The sequence below is a fragment of the Centropristis striata genome, chromosome 16 (genome assembly GCF_030273125.1).
Source record: "Centropristis striata isolate RG_2023a ecotype Rhode Island chromosome 16, C.striata_1.0, whole genome shotgun sequence".
NCBI classification, from domain to species: domain Eukaryota; kingdom Metazoa; phylum Chordata; class Actinopteri; order Perciformes; family Serranidae; genus Centropristis; species Centropristis striata.
In genome coordinates, this window is record NC_081532.1 from 20210744 (window position 1) to 20231993 (window position 21250).

Here is a 21250-nt window from a genome sequence, read left to right on the forward strand (position 1 = left end):
GCTCATTTAACATGCAGAATTATGCATGCCGTAATTAATTTGCCATTAAGACCGGATTGATGTCGCCTTCATGATGCAGACAACCAAGCCATAATTGCCTCTGGTGTTGCATTCACAGCTTTGCCTCATTACTGAAACAGATGCTAATTTAGCAGAGCGGCTTCAGGTTGACAGGTGTGTGAAGTGTGTGTTTGTGTCTCAGAGTGGAGCGTTCCGCCGTATTGGGCTACATGTAAAATGTACCGCAGAAGGGAAATGAGGAGTTGAAAATACATCATAATAAGCAACATCATGTTCATGAGGGAGAAGAAAATATTTTCCTTTTTTCGTGGAGCATCTTTTAATCGTAATGAATGGCACAGGCAGTAATTGGTATGTGAGGAGAAAGAGACTTAATAGCTTGGCAAAACAAACCATTCTACTGAATTATTAAGCTGTTTAACTCAATTATTTGCTTTTGGAACACTTGGTTTTTCCTGTTCTTCACTTCATTAAGATAATTGTTACCCTCATTCTATATTTTCTGAAAACCACATAATAACTCAAATGGACAAAACGGTTACTTCAAAAGGTGTTTATTCTTTTGACAATAAACCCATTATTTATATCCAAAGAGGAACTAGACATACAAACAAACATAAAAAACTACAACATTTCTTTCTCCACATCAGTTCAGTTCAGTCACTTTGTTCAGATGAGTCATACATCCAGCTCATGTGGAAGACTTGCTGGTGAGTTCAGGGTCCACTCCCGCTTCACATCTTCTTCGCCCGTTTCTTGGGCCTTTGGTTGAAGACGGGCGACGTGCCCATCAAAGAGTCGGGCGAGTGTGAAGCGTAGCTGGCGTCTGACGCCGCGCCTCCGGGAGAGGGCGCCATGGCTCCTCCTGACTCGCTCATGGTGGACATGGGCCCCCCCTCCTCGAACACGTCTCCACCCAGGACACCGTGGTGATGGTGGTGGTGGTGGCCAGCACCCTGGCCCTCCTCGCCATCCTGCGGCTCCATTTTTACCTGGGGCCACAGCGGGGAGTTGTTGGCTCCGCCTCCACCTGATGAGAGAGGAGAACCAGTTTAGCAAATAGGGGATCTTTCACCACAAAACTGATTGAATCCACTACATTAAAAAGTAACCAGAATTTAAAGCATTTAGCTGCAGCAGTGCCACCTGAATTATTGTGATTTTTAAAATTCCTGCCAAAAAAAAAAAAAAATCACATTAGGGCTCAGCAATAAATCGACATCATATCAATATTGTGATAAGTGTCTTTGATTTTGGATCGGAATGTCTTTTCCTGGTTTTAAAGGCTGCATTAAAGTAAAGTGACAACACTATAGTGTTGTTGATGTTCTATTATTTGAAGTGCTGTCAAAATGAATGTGTTCATTTTTTAGATTAATTGTGAAATACTGAATGCATTAAAACTGGTTAAAACTTGCAATTAAAGCACAATAAGACTTCCAGGCTGCAGTGGGCTGAGTTTTACACATACAGTTAAGATATTGGTAGTATATGAAACTAGAAGACAGGGAATCCACTGGTATTTTGGCGAAATGGGGGTAAATAACCTTCCACTGTTGGAATAAATGGGTGCTATGGGTAGCCAAGAGTCTCCCTTTTCAGACAAATATCCATTTTTCCAAACTTTGGTCTTAAGACGAGAATAAAAAGCAATTAATCACAATTATTCACAGCTAATTGTGTGGTTAATTAATGAATTGCTTCGATTGACACCTAATTATTTGCCTTAACCCACTTCAGTCATTATATTAATATTCCCCATGGTAATTTATCAATAGTCTCATTGTGTCAATATCTTGTGAAGGCACCATAAGTCAAACCTACAATATGGTCTTAATATGAATTTCCCATATAGTGCCATATAAATCCTGTTGCTTCAGTCTGCAAAGAATGTTTAGCTCTTTGGTATTTGTACTGGTGTTTGCTTAGTGGAAGATAATCAACCCCTGTGCAGCAAATTTTTCTGTATCTGCTACGTCTTGTTCTGTTAAGTTTTATGTGCAATTACCACTCCAGTGCAATATTATTCACTTACTCTCCACCATGTGCATTACCATCTAAGTGCAATAATATTTATAGTGCAATAACATGCATATTCATATTATCTAATAACATTACCTATACATGCTACCACTCCTCCGCATTCACCTCCTGTTTATGTACATAGCTATATATTCTAAATTAAATATTTTCATGCCATTTCAATTATTTATTTTTGTTGTGATAATTTTATACCTTTTACCCCTCTATACTTATTGTCCTAAAGTGTTTTGTGTTGTTGTTCCTAATTGTTTTATGCAGTATAGGAGTTGCACTCTAATTTCGTTGTACTATATATAGTAGTGTTCAAAATGATAGCAGTCCAATGTGACTAACCAGATTAATCCAGGTTTTTAGTATATTTTTTATTGCTACATGGCAAACAAGGTACCAGTAGGTGCAGTAGACCAACAAGACCCAGCATTCGTGATATGCAGCTCTTAAGGCTGTGCAGTTGGGCAATTAGTTGAAAGGTGTGTGTTCAAAAATATAGCAGTCTGCCGTTGACTTTACAAACTCAAAACTATTTTGTTTCTAAGATTTAGCAATCCTGTGAATCACTAAATTAATATTTAGTTGTATGACCACAATTTCACATCTGTGTGGCATGGAGTCAACCAACTTGTGGCACCTTTCAGTCGTTATTCCACTCCAAGATTCTTTAACAGCATTCCAGAATTAATTAACATTTCTTGGTTTTGCTTCAGAAACAGCATTTTTGACGTCACCCCACAAGTTCTCAATTGGATTAAGGTCCGGGAATTGGGCTGGCCACTCCATAACATCAATGTTGTTGGTTTGGAACCAAGATTTTGCTGGTTTACTAGTGTGTTGGGGTCATTGTCTTGTTGAAACATCCATTTCAAGGGCATGTCCTCTTCAGCTTAAGGCAACATGACCTCTTCAAATATTTTGACATGTGCAGACTGGTCCATGATCCCTGTATGTGATAAATAGGCCCAACACCATAGTAGGAGAAACATGCCCATATCATGATGCTTCACTGTCTTCACTGTGTACTGGGGCTTGAATTCTGAGTTTGGGGCTAGTCTCACAAACTGTCTGCGGCCCTTCGACCCAAAAAGAACAATTTGACTATCATCAGTCCACAAAATGTTCCTCCATTTTTCTTTAGGCCAGTTGATGTGTTCTTTGGCAAATTGTAACATCTTGCCTCATGCCTTTGAGGGACTTTGCGGGGGATTCTTGTAAATAGATTAGCTTCACACAGACATCTTCTAACTGTCACAGCACTTACAGGTAACTCCAGACTGTCTTTGATCATCCTGGAGCTGATCATTGGCTGAGCCTTTGCCATCCTGGTTATTCTTCCATCCATTTTGATAGTTGGCTTCCGTTTTCTGCCACGTGTCTCTGGTTTTTCTCTCCATTTTAAAGCATTGGAGATCATTTTAGCTGAACAGCCTATAATTGTTTGCACCTCTTTATAAGTTTTCCCCTCTCCAATCAACTTTTTAATCAAAGTACGCTGTTCTTCTGAACAATGTCTTAACGACCCATTTTCCTCAGGCTTTCAAAGAGAAATGCATGTTCAACAAGTGCTGGCTTCATCCTTAAATAGAGGCCAACTGATTCACACCTGTTTTTTCACAAAATTGATGACCTCACTGATTGAATGCCACACTGCTATTCTTTTTAACACACCCCTTTCAACTAATTGCCCAAATGAACAGCCTTAAGAGCGTGCATATCACAAATGCTGGTTTACTTTATCACAAGCAGTATAACAGGGCTTATTATGAAGCTGTTTAGTTATATATATAGAAGGCTGGAAACCACTTTGTAAACAAGATACAACTAATGATTTAATGGAAATACAACACTGCGGACAGCATCTTTAACTTCTCCACATCAGTGCGCAGTAAATCAAACACAGACGTGAATGCAGAGTTTACATCTGAACAAGGATAGTGGTCTGACCTGAGGTGTGAGGAGAATGGTCACCGTCCAGGCCTGAAGCCAGCCTTTCACCATGGGCCCCGAGGACCCCCATGGGCAGAGCTTGGTCCCCGGAGGCCAAGTCAGCCTCGGGCTCCTCGCTAACAGGGAAGGAGATGTCACTCATGGGCTCCTCCTTGATCCTCGGAGGCTTGGAGTCCTCCAGAGCCTTCTCTGGGTTCACCAGTCGTTCATACTCCTCCGACAGATCTTTACTCACCTGGGAGAGGAAAATCTTTCATTAGTCCCATTTTACTGGTAAAAGAAATGTAAATTTAGTAGAGAAATGTAAGAGCTGAGATGACATTTTTTCAATTCAGCTCATCAGTATGAAATCCCCATGATCCTGCACATTGGCATATCTTGAAATTATTGTTTTCATAACGTTATTCTGAGACACAAAGGATGAGCTCCACTTTCTGCTCTCCACAGAGCTCATCAGTTGTATATCTTTAGAAGTCATGTTGGCACTGAAGACAGTGAATGTCTCAGTTTGGTTTCTGTCTCACTTCCAAGTGTCCACACACATTGTTCTCACTCCTGCAAAGTTCTTTATGCTTTCTGAGATGATTCAGCACTGTTGTGGTGAAGCTCTGGCAGCTTACACTGGCATTTTCAAACATTTTTTCAGCACTGTGCCCAATGGAATTGTTTGTATTATTATTTGATCTGCTGACTATTTTTTACAAGTTATTGTTTGGTCTACAACATATCAAGTTAAGTTGTATTAATGCCTCATTGTTGGATGCCCCTGTCAACCAGTCCAGTTGCAGAGGACGGCCATGTCTGTCCAGAATCATATCATATGTGTAGTGAAAGTGGAAGTTATCACTATCATGAAATGTACAATTCCAGTGAATAATTTCCAGGGAGAAACATGTTGCCTCCACTGAGTAATGCAATTGAATAGTGGCCAGAAAAGTTATTTTGATAGAACATTATGACTTCACAATGAAACTGACTTTTTGATCTTTTGGATATAAAATATTATCACTACATAATTTTACATTATTACGACATTTATTTTATATTTTTCACAATCCGTATGAATTCTTAAGTTATGGCAAATTCTAATCAGTTCATCCTTGAGTCAAAGTGGACATTTGTGCCTGATGTAATTAAAGTCCCTCAAGGCGTTCTGAGAAAACGTGTTCACGAGAATGTGACAGACATGAGGTCACAGTGACCTTTGACCACCAAAATCTAATCAGTTTATCCCTTCGTGAACGTCTGTGCCATATTTGAAGAAATTCCTTCAAGGTGTTCCTGAGATATCATGTTCACCAGACGGACAGACGGACGGACAGACAGATGTTCAGAGTTTTCCCCACCATTAGACTTAGTCTTTTTGGTCACCACGGAAGACAAATGAGTGTAAAATGAATGCTAAAGGCATCAAAATTGAGTAGTTGGTCCCCCGTGAACTTCTGTCTTTAAGCTTTTTGTGTGTGATAACTTTTTTGGAAGATCAAATGAGAAACTGCTTAAGAATAACATAAGGAGGCAGGAATAAGTGACTTGAACAAATACAGAGGATTAAAGACCAGAAATATCAAAGTATTTAATCACATTCATGCTAATAAAACAGTCCTGCTCAGAGATTTGCAACTTTGGTTGAAATTAACTAATGCAACCACAGATATTAATATATTAGAAAGTATGCCAAAATCCTGGATGGATGACAAATGTATATCATTTTGCCGTGCATACTGGTAAATAGCTCCACCCTATGAAGAGTTATGACCCGCTCCCAGCCTCACCTGCAGCATGTAGCTGTGATAGTCCTTGATCCGCACCTGCCAGAAGCGCTGCAGGGCCAGCACACTGCCAATGCCCACCTCATGGAACACTTGCTCCACCACATCTGGAAAGGGGCTCGCTCCTAGCCGTGCCTCTCGGTCCACAGCCACCCGCAGCATGCGGGAGAGGCGCAGGTAATGCTCATGCACCAAGTCAGTCAGGGTCTCCAGCACGCTCTCCTGGGCCGACTCAAAGCCAGCGTGGGCCAAGATGGTGGCTATGGACTGATAAAGGAGCGGCCTGCAGGAGGGCCAACTCAGCTCTGTGACAGGCTCGCCTTTACCCCTTAAGATAGAAAGAAACAGAGGAGATGAAAGGAGATGAGGATCAATGGTTGATAAATTGTGTGAGATTGTATCAGTGAAATGTTGAGTAATTTGTAAAATAAAAAAAATAAAAAAGATAATAAAAAAAGACTTTTCAGCCTACAATGTAGATGCTATATGGAAAGCACACACAGACAAATTGACTCACTTATAGAAGTCACTTTCAGGGTCACTGTGGCGGAGCAGGAAGGGCTGCCGCGGGGCTTTGCTGTCCACAGGTAGCAAGTCATCTGGCATTACAGGTGGGGTGGGAGGACGCAGGGGAAGGTTGGTTTCAGCCTCCTCCAGCTTGCTGCCACCCTCAGAGGACGCTGAGGTCTGACCCTGAGCCTGGGCTTGGGCTGCTGACAGGAGGCCACGGAGGCGGCGGGCATGCTGACACAGCTGCACTGTGTGGATGGTGAGGCTGCAGGGCTCTGAGGGGATGTCCAACATTGTGGTGGGCCGTGGACGCTGGGCGGAGGGCTGGTGCAGGGGAGGGTCCTGCATCTCCACTGAGCGAAACTCACGCTGGAGCAAGTCAAAGGAGCTGCGACTGGGAGGAGCCCCTGCAGGACCAGGGATCTCACCCCAGTAACGCATCATGATGAGTGATCAAACCCGGAACAACACGAGCCGGATTCCAACTCGGATTGAATCTAAAAATGGGAAAGGTGGAGAGGAAGTTGGAGCGTCCATCACAATAAAGGATGACCAAGGATCAGTTAAAATTATATCAACTCACAAAAATCAAATAAATATGATTTCACACTTTCACACTTGCTCTTCCAGACATTTAAATGAAAAACAATGTACTATTTTAATAACAGGGAAAAAAAATAAAGTTGGAATTTTTAAAAATGGCATATCTTAAAGATGATGATATGTATCGATATTGTCTCTTTCCATCAATGATATGGGGGCACTGATCCTTGAATCGATATAGCAATACAGAGCGATTTATCCCTAAACCTCGGCTTTTCAAGACAGTGTTCTCATAGAGAATGGCAACTAAATCACCAAGTCATCAAGTGCCAAGGGAAGATCACGCCTAATATAAGTCAATAATTGCGAAATGATTACATAGTAGCAGATTTGTACAACTCATAGACAATGTTTTAAGTCCTGTCACAACACTGTACTAGTCTTCTGATTATTTCGGCATAAATCTTTGATCCATTGCTAAAATAATTTTATGGGAATAATAGCAATTATAATAGGTTTGTGCTACCTTTAATATCGTCACACTGTTAAAATAATCGCCTAAGTCATTTTTTTTCAAAATTGTTTTTTTTGCCTAAATCATCTCCTCATGACGCCGGCCACCTATGGTAAAATTGCCAACATCCTCAGTTGATCAGATCATGTGATTTTACCCCTTTAAGATCATCACTTCTTTGACAATTTGCCACATCCATAGGCATCAGATAAGAACCCAGCAAAGAAGAGCTAGAGGGAGCTTGTTTAGTTATCAGTTTAGTTTATCAGTGTTTTATTGTTGACACTAATATTGGTAACACTTTACTCTAAGGTGTCTACATAAGAGTGACATGAGCGTGTCATAAACATGACATGGGATGTGTCATGAACATTAATGACACTTTGAAGCAACATTAATGCTCATGATGATTGTCATGTCATGTTTCTGACAGGCTTGTGTGACTCTTATGTAGACACCTTCAAAATAAAGTGTTACCATATCTTGCTTAAGTCACAAAGGCATGTTCAAAAAATTGCCTAAGTCATTTATTTCTCTTAAGTTACATAATTTACACACAGTGTTATTACTATGCCGATAGCCATCATTTGTTACATCCTATTTGCGTGAAATGATCAATAAATGTCATATGTTACACTTTTGGTGAAGTTTTTGTGTTTCCTGAAAAACTTGAAAAAATGAGCGATTATTTTAACAGTGTGACGATATGAAAGAACAAAACACTGAGAATAACAAATAATACAATTTTAATGTTAAGATAAAAGTATCGGAAAACGCAATAAGGTGCTCTTGGTGTACGCCGAATTCAAAAGTAACTTGTACTGATGCGAAGGAAGCTCTTAAATCAAGGTTGAACGTGTGCTTGTTTGCCAAATAGCAAAACACAGAGAAGAGAAAACAGCAAACAACTCGGCAACTCGTTCATGCAGGAGCAACAACCAAACTACAAGCCAACTAGCTAAGTACGTAGCACAAATATGTAGTTAGATGAATTATACACAAGTTCAAAACGCAACAACAACTTACGTTACACAGTGATGGACAAAACGTCTGTTATATTTGAAAACAACAGCCCTTGTATCTTTAACGGAAGTTGCAGCGGAACTACGACTTTTCGTCCTTGTTGTAAAAACTCGGGTGAACAGCTAATTAATATATTAGTTCCTAGACAACCAATTTATTTTGACTGGTATTAAAACAGTAATTTAAGCTGACTACCATACATACGTGTTTTATATGATTGTTTTAAACAATATTTTCATTTGGAATATAAGCTTTATACGCGGTTTTATATAAGCTTAGAAAACCGGGGCAAAATTCACAGTCGCACCAAATAAACATGGCCGCCTCCCCGCCGTCAGACGTGTGTGTAGTAAATATGGAGGAACAAATGGACTCTGCGATGGAAACGAATGAGCCCTCGACCACAGAGAATGGAGGGGAACCCGAAAAGAAAACACTACACAAAACTGAACCGGAAACGGAGGACACTTTTAAAAAACCGGCTCTTTTCGCAGCGCCTTCCTTCACCAGCAAACGCAGTAACGTCGCAGCTCCGTCCAAACCGACAACGGCAGCCGAAACAAAACATGTGAAAGAAAATAACGGAGCTGAAGCTGTAGACACTACTAGCGAGGATTCTGCGGATACTGTGAATGAAAACAAAACCACAGAAAGTGCCCAAGAAGAGGATAAGAAAGAGAAGAATGTGGCACCTGTTAAAACCAAGCCAGAAGCGAAACCCAGGGTGCTCCCTAAAGCACCCCCAACTGGGAAATTCCCCCCTATCCCATACACAGAGCCGCCCTGGGGTGGCAAGGCTCCAGATATACCCTATGCTCTGGAGATCCTTAAAAATGGCACCATTGTAGACAAGGTACCCCTCACAGAGAAAGGTTACTTTGTAGTTGGACGTTTACCTGTGTGTGACGTCTCCTTGGAGCATCCCTCCATCTCCAGGTACCATGCAGTGATCCAGTACCGCAGAGAGGCTGGAGAGGGAGAGTCTATCGGGGAGGAGACAGGGTTTTATGTCCATGATCTGGGCAGCACACATGGCACTGTGGTGAACAAGAACAAGATTCCCCCTAAGACCTACATCCGGCTCCGTGTGGGACATGTCTTGAAGTTTGGTGGGAGCACAAGACTTTTTATCCTGCAGGTAAATGCCGTTATGGATCTCCTTTATACCTGTACCTACAGTATAGTAACATAAATATATTAAAGATGACACACAGCATTGGGGTGGGTCACTTTAGACTTGACTACAGTTAGGGGTTGGCTATCTAATTCTCTAACCCAGGGATGGGCAACGTAGATGCTGGAGGGGGCCACAATTTTTCATCGACACTACCACTGGGCCACATATAGGACCGTGCACTTTACCAGATATGATGAAACTGCAATTGTTTTTTAACTGCAGTAACTTAACATTTTTCATGCTCAAATGCATGTATAACAGTATAAATAGGAATACAAAAGGTTTGAAGCAAATCAAAAATAACCACTTAATGTGATTTCTTTTTTTTTTTTCAGTGCAAGAAGAGCAGACACTTTTTACACTGCACTTTTAAGATTTCATGCTCAAATGCATGTAGTTGAGGGCCACTTCAAGTGAGGGCGCGGGTCGCCTGCGGCCCCCAGGCCTCCAGTTGTCCATCCCTGCTCTAACCCTTATGTTCATGTAATAACATTCACTCAAATATTTAGGTTTATGTTTGCTATATTTGCATTGGTCAAATATAAGTACATTCTGTAATATAAAATCTATATTAGATTTCTGTATCTGCACCAAAAGAAGTGCCGAAACACTTCAAACTAATGACATTAGACAGAATATAACCATGTATATCTAATTTATCTAGTCATTTATTGAGCAAAAATTATGGGTGGGATTTTGGAGATAGAGATCAATATGGATTTTTTTTGTAGGAAATATTCACCGATGACCGATATGGCAGCTGATATAGTGTTTTTTTTAGCTGGAGTAAAAAAATATCCTTTTCTACATTAATTGTTGTATAAATTTTGGACTGATGTAAAGGTAATTGGAAGGAAATTTACCTGTTTGACTAATTATTGGATCAGGGATTTATCAGGCAAAACACTTCTCATTCTCTGGTCCAGTTCAGTGCCTATATTATTGTTGACTGAAAATCTTTCATATTGGGCTGTAGTTTGCTTTGTTTTGTTTTTGTTTTTTTACGTGGAGGCAGCCCCCTGGTGGGGAACAGAGCCATTGCACAAAATTGGAGTTAAACAAAAGTTAATCATTCATTTAACAGCAGAAACCAGAAACGGGTGCTAATAACATTATTAATTCCAATGAGCCGATCTAACATTGCTCTGATACCTGCAAAGCTGTCAACATTCAGTTTCCTGTAAAGGACTAGATGATTTTTTAAGTTTACTTTAAATACAGGAGAGCCTTGTGTCATCAACAGAAACTGAAAAACAGGAAAAGAAACATGGAGTTCATATTCTTAATACATCTTCTTGTGCTTTTTTTAAAATAAATTTAAACAATTGCACTTGTGGAAAAAGTTGTAAGAAGGCTTTTATGGCTTTAAATGGAGTTGTGTGAAACTATCTGTAATGAGTTGAATTGTGGTTAATGAAAGCAGCAGGTTTGAAAAGGAGTAAAAAAAGCCAATATCTCCTGTTCTGCTTCATCAGTTTTCAATGCATATAGGATTTTTCCTGCATAAAGGAGGTTTTTGGCGAGGAGGTTTTAGCCAGCGTAGGGAAAAGTCTGCTTGAGGACTGCAATGCTAATCAGTGGAGTACATTCTCCTTTTTCCTCCTTCCACAGGGTCCAGCGTCTGATGAGGAAGAGGAGTCTGAGCTCACAGTGACAGAGCTGAGGGAGAAAGCCCGAAAACAGAAGGCAGAGCTGGAGAAGAGGATGATGGGAGAAGGTTCTGACGATGATGATGATGAGGAGGAGGAGAAGAAGAAAAAGGAGGGAGACGGGCAAGGGGAAAGCAACAAGGGCCAGGGCAAACTGTCAAACGAAGACTCAGGCTGTTCCTGGGGAATGGGTGAGCCTCTCTGCTGCTGGTTGCAGGATTATGCTACATTATGTTACATCTGTGCTGACATATTGCTCTCGCTTTTCTGAGTAAGTTGGTGTCAACTTCCACTTAAGGCGAGTAACTAAAGACGCACTTTAATCCTTCGGTTCTCCCCTTTCCTTTCATTCCATCTGTCTCCATAAATCCACCCTGCAGCTGAGGAGGCTGTTCCAGAGGAAGACGAGAACGAGGAAAACCCTTTCTCAACAGAGTTCCAGGAGGACCAGGAGGCTGCCTACCTGAAAGATCCGAAGAAGGCTTTGCAGGGTTTCTATGACAGGGAAGGTGAGAAGTCTTACTGTTAATCCACAGATGCCTGCTTCTGCTGTTTTCACTTTTTTTTTGTTATTTCTTTAAAGTCTTGACTTAAACTTGGGCATCATTTTTCTTAGGAGAGGAGCTGGAGTTTGAGTACGAAGACAAAAGCCATGGCACCTGGCTCTGCAGAATAAAGTCAGTGGCATGAGTTTAAAAGTTTAAGAGCTTGATGTCAGAAATGTTGTGTGTGTAAAGTTACACACTTTGTGTTGATGTTCCTCTCAGGCTTCCGGTGGACGATGCCCATGGCCGGCAGTTGGTTGCAGAGGTGACCCACGTAGGAAAGAAGAAAGAAGCAGCCATCCAGTGCTGCCTGGAGGCTTGTCGGATGCTGGAAGCTAGAGGGCTGCTCCGCCAGGAAGCAGGTGCGAACCCGGCTCCTGTGGGAATGTCAGAAAGTAGAGTTATGGACCAGCATCTGGAGAGGTTATGAGGACTGAAATAATAGTTTTTCCTGTTTAATGCTCTATTTCTAGTGTCCCGTAAGCGCAAGAAGAAGAACTGGGAGGATGAGGACTACTACGACAGTGACGATGACACCTTCCTGGATCGAACCGGCACTGTGGAGAGGAAGAGGCAGGAGAGGATGAAGAAGGCAGGAAAGGTTGAGGAGCGACCTCAGACCTATGAATCATTGGTAAAAAAAAAAAAATCTACTGCTGTTTATACACAATATAGTGATTCAGTATATCTTTTTTTTTTTTTTTTAAAGATTATTTTTTTGGCATTTTTGTTGCTTTATTTATAGTGAGAGATAGAAAGGGGGTGATAGAGGGGAAGACATGCGGAGCTCAGGCCGGATTCGAACCCGGCTCCGCCGCAGCACATGGCATACATGGTTAGCGCTCTACCGGTGTGAGCCACCGGGACGCCCCCGATTCAGTATATCTTTAATCATCACCTTGTAATATTCACTATTGTCTTATTTAAATGTATTTGCATAAGCTCACATTGACAATGCTGACATTACTATCAACACCATTTTGCAAATTTGCAGTAAACACAAAATACAGTTGATTTTGGTGGTAATGTCATTAGTTTTGCAGATATTTGAATAATTTAAAAGCCTGATAGTTTGAATAGCTAACTCATTAGTATTTCGAACAGTCTGCCGGCGAGCTGAAGATACAGAATCCCCAAAATGTCAAATGTTTTTGAATTTCTATGTTGTTCCAAAGGTCTTGGTGTATTTATGTAATATTCTGGAGCTGTTGTTTTTAAATGGCCTAATTCAGCACCAAATGTGTGTAACAAATGGTTTCAACCCTAAAATTGCTTCTCAACTGCATAGCCGAGTAGTTGAGAAGAAAGAAAAAATGTTCTGAACCCTTATACACCTTAATAGGTTTAATTAATAAATTAATATTTTTGACCAGATCAATTTGACACACAGTGCTGCATCTCAAATGAATCTTAAGATCCCTGCAGCCTCCATATGATGTCCACCACCACTGTGTGGTATTTATTGTTGACCCGCTATCTCCCCCTAAACATCCAATGCCTACAACCACCAGTTCGCAATAAAAGGTAGATGAATAATATGCGGGTTAAAGAATCACAATGATCACAGTTCATCCTTACTGGGACACCGCTGTCCGTACCAAATATCATGGCAATCCATTTAATAGTATTGAAGATATTTCACTTAAAAACACAAATATAATCCTCATGATGGTGCCAGAAGAAATGTCACATGACCACCAAAGTCAGTAGGATTTATCCCGTGGAGACTCCACATATCAGTAGAAAAATTTCATAATAATCCACCAGTGACCAGTAATCCAATTTTGATTCAGTCTCGACAGATGTGGTGACTGACTGCCATCTGCTATTTGTTAACTTCAAATAGCAAATATCCTGAAATACCAAACTTGGTTTTATCTTGCTGCAGTATTTCTATACGGGTGTAACCGTGCACAGTTCAGTGCGAGTTCGCTACAAATACACAAAAGCGTAAGAATGCATTTCATTTATTTTGAACAGGCAGTAGAGCAAGTGTAAAGTCAGACAAAATCAAAATCCTGCTGGGGACTGAGGTAACATTTTCCTCACTGGCAACTTTGGTAAACTCAAAAACAAGGAGCATATCCACATTTCTGTATTACACTCTGCAAACACTTTCCCCAAAAGGGAACCAGGCACAATAAACTGTAAAACAGAAAAGGCATTTCCTATGCTATGCCACTGAAAATACAAAACAAATAGAACAACTCTTACTACAGCTTCAGCTCAAAGTTTCTGGGTGGAACTGGTGCTACTGAAACTTTGTTTTGTGTTGCCTGCATCAATCTAAATACTGTGTATAACATCAAACTGTGACTCCTACGCCATGACAGTTCAAAACAAATACAGAAACCGCTGCAGGCCGAAATATTTCTACACTACAAAGAAGAAGGTGCCCGTGTCTCCTCTCTGTCAGAATAATGCTATTATAATGCTCTTTGTCCTGAAAATATTAGAAAAAATGATTCCACTGCTCGCTTGGAAACAACTGTATATAGTATGTTTATATAAAACTGCACTTGAAGTGTAACACTAAGCATACTGTATGGTTTTGTATTAACCTGAATTTGATTTTCATGTAGGTGGCCAAACTGTCAGAGGTGGAGAAGGAGCTGGCAGAGACTCAGAAAAAGCTGAGTGTTGGGAGGGGAGGTGAGTCACGATCACCCGGGTGATCTCTGTTCCCTGGACGGATACCACAATACCTATAGATGAGTTCTATCCTCATGTTATTGTGTGTTTCATGTCTTAGACTCCTCCGGCTCTTCCACTGAGGACCCCCTGGACGCCTTCATGACCGCAGTGCGAAGCGAGGCATCGATGGACGGCGTGGAGCGCAGGAAGCTTCATATCCATGCAGCCGACCTACGCAGAGACGCTCAGAGGCTCCGCAAGCTGGTGGAACTCACCCGGCCCGCCCAGCTGCCCTCACTGCTGGCCAGGTTGGACACAGTGCTGCATTCAATGCGTCATACTGCGGGGAACTGATTAAAGCCCTGAAATATTAGCAACTTTTCTCTATTGATTACGTTAAAGAGATGGTTCATGTTTTTGTGAAGTGGGGTTGTAAAAGGTAATTCTTCAAAGTCAGTATTTTACCTATAGTAGATGGTGAATGGCACGCCTTCTGTTTAAAATCTATACTAGTTTAGGTGTACGCTATATTTTGATTTTTTTTTTTTTTACTGCTTTTAGCTGCTGTTAGACAGACAGCCCTTACAAACTAATCTTTTATCTATGCTCTCTGCAAAGCCACCAGACTCGATTGACAAAAACAGTCATTTTTCCTCAGAAGTTACAGAAGTACAAATGAGCTGCTAGTCTATCGCTGTCTCATTCATATAGATTGTTAGTGTTACTGGTGAATCCGAAGTGACCCTTTAAAACACCAAAGTCACAAAATAACAAAAATAAAAAAGGCAGAGGTAGACAAAAAAACACCTGTGCTCTGTGGGGTAAAATGATCGTTTTTGTCAAAGGAGTCTGGTGGCTTTGAAGAAAGCTTAAGTGACAGCTTAAGTTCCACATGTGTAAACCTCAACAGGCCTGTTTGATAGCAAGGTAAGGCTGTGAAATACTGCTACCCCCCTCCTCAGCAGAACAATACTTCTGTGCGAGTCCTCCTGCCTACTTCTCCAAACTGGAGCTGAATGTTATCTATACTCATTATGAATTGGTGCCTCATACAACACTTCAAAGCATCTAACCTATGCCTTTAAGGTTGGAACATGAATGTACTTTATGTGAATGTGCATGTTCTCTGGAGTCAACTGTGATCTAATTTAGGTGGAAGTATTTTCATCCAATACATATTAGGCCTCATTTAAATACTTAAAAGCTCTTTGGATGTGTGTTTGTGTGATAGTGGGAGCTCAGAGTCAGAGAAGCCTAAAAAGACTTTACCGTTGTTTGGAGCCATGAAGGGAGGAAGTAAATTTAAACTGAAGACTGGCACCATTGGGGTAGGTGATGTTTTTCATGTTTCGTAACTATGTCGAAGTCTTTTTATTCCTCTGAAAACAGATTGCATTCATTTATCGTCTTTTGCTCAGCCTTTTTTTCTTCCATTGATGTTTTCTCTCTTATAGAAGTTGCCTCCGAAGCGCCCCAACTTACCCGCAGAGCTCTTCAACATGAAACAACTTCCACCCAGTGGAGAGGAGGAGGAAGTGGAAGAAGAGGAGGAGGAGGCGGCGGCAGCAGAGAAATATGAGGATAATGATGATGATGATGCAGCTATTACTGAGACTAATGTTGACTCTGAAGAGTCCAGTGCATCCAGGTTTCAAGAGAGCACCCCTTCAGAGCAGCGAAGACAGAAAACTGCACCGGCAAAAGAGCCAAAAGGTAAACAGTCTCAAGAACTGGAGGGAGTAGACATTAATAAGCAAAAGAGAGGAAAAAATGCCTTTGTTTTTTTGTGAATTTCTTCATTGTATGTTCATTAGTTTTAATAGGAATTTCTTAATCCACTGGGGGGCAGTAGATCTGTATTGTATACAAAAGCATACTGTTGTCTGTGTGTATGTATCATCCATACAGAGTTATATAAAGAGTAATGATAATAAATGTAGAAAAATGGAATCTTAGAAATGCATTATTCATTTGTTTTAATATAAAAATGGTCAAAAAACCCTTCAAAGTAACCCATTAACACACCTAGACCTTGAGGACCACCATTGAAAAAATCCATGCTATTTTGGAGATTTCTGTAAGAATTGTATTTTGTTGGCCAGCCCTACATCCTCTGAATCCTAGAGGTCACTAAGGGTCATTTATTACAGGGAGGTCAAGTTTAAAAAATGCTGTCACTACAATTGAATTGCTACTATAGGGACTAACATAATCACACATTAATAAAATTGGGCTCATTGAATCCACAAGTGTCTCGGCTTTCCAGTCATACCTAATTTATGCAATTCCAAGACTGTTTAAGGACCCCAGTATACAGCAGTATTAAAAAACAATAGGCAGGAATAAGACAAAAACTGGATAAAAAAAAGTGGGCAAGACTGTAAAGGGGAGAACCCATTTTCATTCCATTATCTTGAAGTTAGAGGGCAAGGGACATCTTTTTTTTAAAATGTCCATGCCAGTTTTCTCCTCAAAAAACTTAAACCCACTGACAAGATATGATGACATGGTACTGTAGCTTTAAGGCTGATCCTGCTGTAGCCTCTGAAAGATGAAAAGTCAGCCGAGGACCCCGACGGCTCTTCAAAGAGTTGTAATAAGTTGAACTTGTAGATCAGTGCATATCCTAATGATAACACCTCATAGTTCTGTTTTTGGCTTCATGTTAGAGCAGAGAGGTGAGGACTCAGCTGCAGCAGGGGAGCAGCTTCTCCAGCGCAGCAGCACCAAGGCTGCGGCCCCATCCAGTCTAGGTGACTACTGTGTCTCATTTTTTCCATATTAGTCAGCGCTCCCTCCAGTATTGGTTAATGTGTGTCAGTGATGCACCATCTCTAATGTGATTATACTTCCATAGAGTCCAAAGCAGGAGACGACAGAGAGCCAACAGCTGGGCCCAGCCCAAGAAAGAAGAAGAAAGCAATCGGACCCAGCAGAGTAGGTGTCCGTCCCACACACACACACACACACACACACACACACACAGAGTCACACAAGCACAAACATTAACTTCTGTCATACAGAAAAGTGTGAATTAAATGGAATTTCCTCATGTTGTGTCTCCACAGCCACCTGGGCAGCTCTCAGGGCCGTATCCAGAGGACGATCCTGATTATTGTGTCTGGTTGCCTCCAACAGGTAAATTACCTGACTAATCTGACTATTTGCTCTAGACTTGCACTGTACAATGAAGCAAGTTCGACGGAGTCAGGGTTTCTCTGCCTTACCTGGCTCAACAAAGCCTACAGCCTCAATCAGAGAGAACACGTGCCATCACGTGGTTATCAACTTCTGCTGTTAAAACCCAGGTTTTCTACTTCACAAGCATTTTTTCTGTGCACGCTCCCATAACGGGGTGTTAGAGTGACATTTGACTCAACCACCACACAAACTGATCACGTTACGCCCAATTCTGTGAACAACATTGCAGTAAAAAAGCAACACTGTTGCTACAGACAAGTGAAAAGAAGAGCACTGGCAGAAAAAAACAAGTGTGATAAAGTTATTCTACCATTTGATGACCTCTTAGTTATTACCATTTAGTACAATTCTACTTGACAGAAGCACATTATAGAGCTCTTGGACTTGAAACTTGATGAAGCAAATGAATGTAACTGATTGTGTAAAATGAACATATTGTGTTGTCTCATATTGGTCACAGGCCCCTGAATCTAATCGAATTGAATCATATCGTGACATTGATTATTGTATTGTTGTCCAAATAATCAATATAATATAGCATGATGAAACTTGTGATTTAGTCCAATAATCTCACTTCATGGTATAGCCCTCCAGACTGACTGACGAATTGATCATGTCTGTAGGTTAGAGTCAGTCTTACTAAGCAACCAGTGAAACCCTGTTGCTCTTTGTTCTGATCAGTAAGACAGAAGTTCTTCATCTGAATCTCTCAACATTTTACCTGAGTGAGTTTTCAAACTTGGTATAAGCAGGAATATCTGGAATTCATGTAAAAAAAAAAAAATATGTAGGCAGGATCACTTTGACACAACACCTGCGTCATTCTCATACAGTCCCAAAGGAGACATGAGCTTCTACATTTATAAGTTGACCAACACTTGTTGACACCGACAGGATTGTATGTTCTAACTGAGCTCGGAAGTGAAGCGCTGGGATCTTTAACGGACATGGTGAGAAGAAGTAAACAGGCTTTCATGGTCCATTTGTGCAGCCGAAATTGCAGCGACATTTTCATTGTTCACGAAGGAATGCAGATCAAAGACACTTGATAATGATAACGGAACGCTTGTATTCAGGGCCAGAACTGATTGTCAGCAGTTATGGAGGTGAACTTTTGCCGGGTGAATTTGTTCTTGTTGGACATTTCTTTCTTCCATGCACAGATGATTACTGCATGAATTTTATGTATAAATGTGAATCCTTTTGATGTTAAATGCAGCTTTTTCTTCACTTGCAGGTCAGAGTGGAGATGGCCGCACACACCTAAACGACAAGTACGGCTACTGAGGGAAAAACATAAGAGAGAGAGCTCTTGTGTCTCCACTCCAGCAGCTTTTATACTGCAGATAATACCTGCAACACAAAGCCTCCAGTCTCCTTAGCTCTGACTATTAACCCTCTCTACCCATCACCGTCTGTGTGTGTGCTTCAGCTGAGAAGAGCCTTACAAACCCCGAGGCCTGTGACAGATCAGCGGCTTGCAGAGGGACCATGCTGCACCTTTTTTTTACTATCTTTTGGGGATATTTGCAGACTGCCATAAACAAAAAGCACACCAATTCACATTAAATTGGCAAGCTTAGGGAGCAGACACTGGGCAGTCAGCCCGCTGGCACTTTTCACCCATGACAATAATAGAGACGGGTAGCACTTGAATTTTGTCCTTTTTTTAATTTAAATTCTATATCATCCAGGCAGAAATGGAAAGTGACAGAGCAGGAGCGGTAACTGATCTGAATTCAGCTTTTCTGGTCTTTGGCTGCTCTTCTTGCAGTTAAATCCACCTGACATCCAATCTGTATCCCTCCCCTATTTGGCTTCAGTCGATCGCTGGCATAACCCTGTTTTTTTTTTTCCAAAGGAGAGTGTGTAGCAGGGAGGGAGAAAGAGAGGGAGAGCATTGAAGCAGCTTTTCTGACCATCTGGACACTTGGATGGCTTACTGGATGAAACGCAAGCTGATAATGACTCAAGCTAAGTGGAGTGTGTGTCCATGTCCACACACTCACACACACGCAGCCCAACCTTCTCAAAGTTCTCTTTTTAACAAGATTGTCTTTATGAGTGAGTCAGCTATTGGTGTGTTTGCCTCGAGCAGGATTCCTCGCTCTGTGAAATCCCACTCAGTGCTGTTCTGTTGGTTTACTGCCATACTCTCCACCCTCTTTCCTGTCGGCTTTTCTCAAAACACAAAGTAAAGAAACTGTATTTTGTTATATAAATGTAAAATAAAATTGTCTGTACATAACCTGCGAGTTAAAACTTTTCTTCACACATCATTATATACCCTCCTGTATGCCATCCGTGTTCACTTCTGGGGCCTTCTTCTTCATACCCAATCCAGTTTTGACGTCAGACTCTTTTTCTCTTTCAAGCTGCCTCACACACACACACAAAGAGTGTTTCTCAGGGTATGATCTGGCACAAAGAGGCCTGTGGTGTTGGCTGGAGATCTTTGCTGTGATGTTCTGTGCTGTGACCTACTAATCACTGATGGAAACCATTCTTCCCAGCCCTCAAACACATGAGAGGAGTCCTCTGTCTTCCACCTGGCAGATCCTTCTCACACACACTGAAGATGATGTTCCAATGAAAAACATAAGGCCATGCACTTTGTCACTCAGATTAAGTGTTTCTAAATTCAGAGTGTAGTGTTGACAGGGCTTTGCTTAAACGGTATATACTGTCACTTTAGTAAAATGCTTGTGATATAACTAAACCACATGTAGGTCAAAACCGAGCTTCAAAGAGAGTTAAATACCCTGTAAAGTATGTCACATACAGATGTGTGAAGAATTAAAGGGGACATTATGCTCTTTCAGGGTCATGCTTGTATTTTGGGTTTCTCAGGATTTTCTCATACCGGCTGTCTGAATATGTCTGCATTTACCCTCTGTCTGAAATGCTCAATTTTAGTGCCTGTCTCTTTAAAACAACATGACAGAATTAGTATTTTTTTATGCAATTTAGTGCCCCTACAGTTTCAGAGGGCAATACATTTGTTACAATGCAGCGGTGCTGCTGTATCCGTGGCCATGAGCAGTGTTGCCAACTCCTCAGTAAGGAAAGTTGCTATTGGCTATCCAAAAAGTCTCTAGAAGCCGCTAAATAACGTCATCACCCAATTTGCATAATTTACCATGTACTTGTAATGGACGCTGTAGGAGAGAGGAATAACGACATGGGGAAGACAAAAAGTGAGTACAAAACACCCTTAATATCTTTAGAACTGCAAATGCACTGTCTTCTGTCACAATTTTAATCCGACCTCGGGACCAGCTATAGTGACCCAAAAGAGACACTGACTGTAAACCAACCAACAGCGACTTCGCGCATGCGTGATTTGCAGACTGGACGCTAAGGGGTTAACATCCCCTCCGGCTCTTTGACTGCAGCTGGGAGAGACTCCTGCAGGAGGACTGTGCCGCTTCGACTCGTTCTTCGACTCGCGAGGGCCGGCTGCTCATTAAGAGGAGTAAGAACGAGTCTCCAAAAGTCTCCAGTAACACCAGAAAAAGTCGCTAGATTTGTCGCTAATCGCTTTTTGGAAAAATAGTCCAAAGTGGGGTCTGAAAAGTTGCTAAAAAAGCAACTCAAAACAAGTCGAAAATAACGTGTTGTTGTGCTCACACAGTGCGAGTAGAAATCATTAGTGGCACATAGATATTAATGATCAT

The 21250-nt window shown here is 41.3% G+C and overlaps 2 protein-coding genes across 3 annotated transcripts; one reads left to right on the forward strand and one right to left on the reverse strand.

Annotated features, from left to right (window-relative positions):
• Positions 1-559: 559 nt before the first annotated feature.
• On the reverse strand, positions 560-8511 carry supt7l (SPT7 like, STAGA complex subunit gamma). Its single transcript, XM_059353693.1, has 5 exons — positions 8371-8511; positions 6295-6784; positions 5781-6105; positions 4003-4240; positions 560-1051 (listed from the first exon to the last, which is right to left on the reverse strand). Exons 2-5 carry the CDS (start codon positions 6729-6731, stop codon positions 756-758), a joined length of 1296 nt encoding a protein of 431 aa, XP_059209676.1. The 5' UTR covers positions 6732-6784; positions 8371-8511; the 3' UTR covers positions 560-755.
• A 63-nt stretch (positions 8512-8574) lies between these two features.
• On the forward strand, positions 8575-19821 carry slc4a1ap (solute carrier family 4 member 1 adaptor protein). 2 transcript variants are annotated; one of them, XM_059353691.1, is made up of 14 exons: positions 8575-9505; positions 11156-11384; positions 11574-11702; positions 11810-11870; positions 11961-12100; positions 12212-12372; positions 14321-14390; positions 14491-14680; positions 15604-15700; positions 15827-16085; positions 17042-17125; positions 17230-17309; positions 17441-17510; positions 18811-19821. In XM_059353691.1, exons 1-14 carry the CDS (start codon positions 8684-8686, stop codon positions 18858-18860), a joined length of 2442 nt encoding a protein of 813 aa, XP_059209674.1. In that variant the 5' UTR covers positions 8575-8683; the 3' UTR covers positions 18861-19821. The 2 variants fall into 2 exon arrangements, 1 of the variants encoding a protein (XP_059209674.1); XR_009395881.1 differs by lacking the exons at positions 17441-17510; positions 18811-19821 and having other exon boundaries at positions 17047-17125; positions 17230-17296.
• The last annotated feature ends 1429 nt before the right edge of the window (positions 19822-21250 follow it).

Excerpts from the sequence above, each read along its gene's own strand:
- supt7l (XM_059353693.1), bottom strand. The coding sequence starts at position 6,731 with ATGATGCGTTACTGGGGTGAGATCCCTGGTCCTGCAGGGGCTCCTCCC. Across the intron at positions 6,106-6,294 it reads CCTGAAAGTGACTTCTATAA|GGGTAAAGGCGAGCCTGTCA; the intron begins GTGAGTCAATTT and ends TTCTATCTTAAG. Across the intron at positions 1,052-4,002 it reads CCATTCTCCTCACACCTCAG|GTGGAGGCGGAGCCAACAAC; the intron begins GTCAGACCACTA and ends CTCTCTCATCAG.
- slc4a1ap (XM_059353691.1), top strand. The coding sequence starts at position 8,684 with ATGGCCGCCTCCCCGCCGTCAGACGTGTGTGTAGTAAATATGGAGGAA. Across the intron at positions 12,373-14,320 it reads CTCAGACCTATGAATCATTG|GTGGCCAAACTGTCAGAGGT; the intron begins GTAAAAAAAAAA and ends ATTTTCATGTAG. Across the intron at positions 17,126-17,229 it reads TGCGGCCCCATCCAGTCTAG|AGTCCAAAGCAGGAGACGAC; the intron begins GTGACTACTGTG and ends ATACTTCCATAG.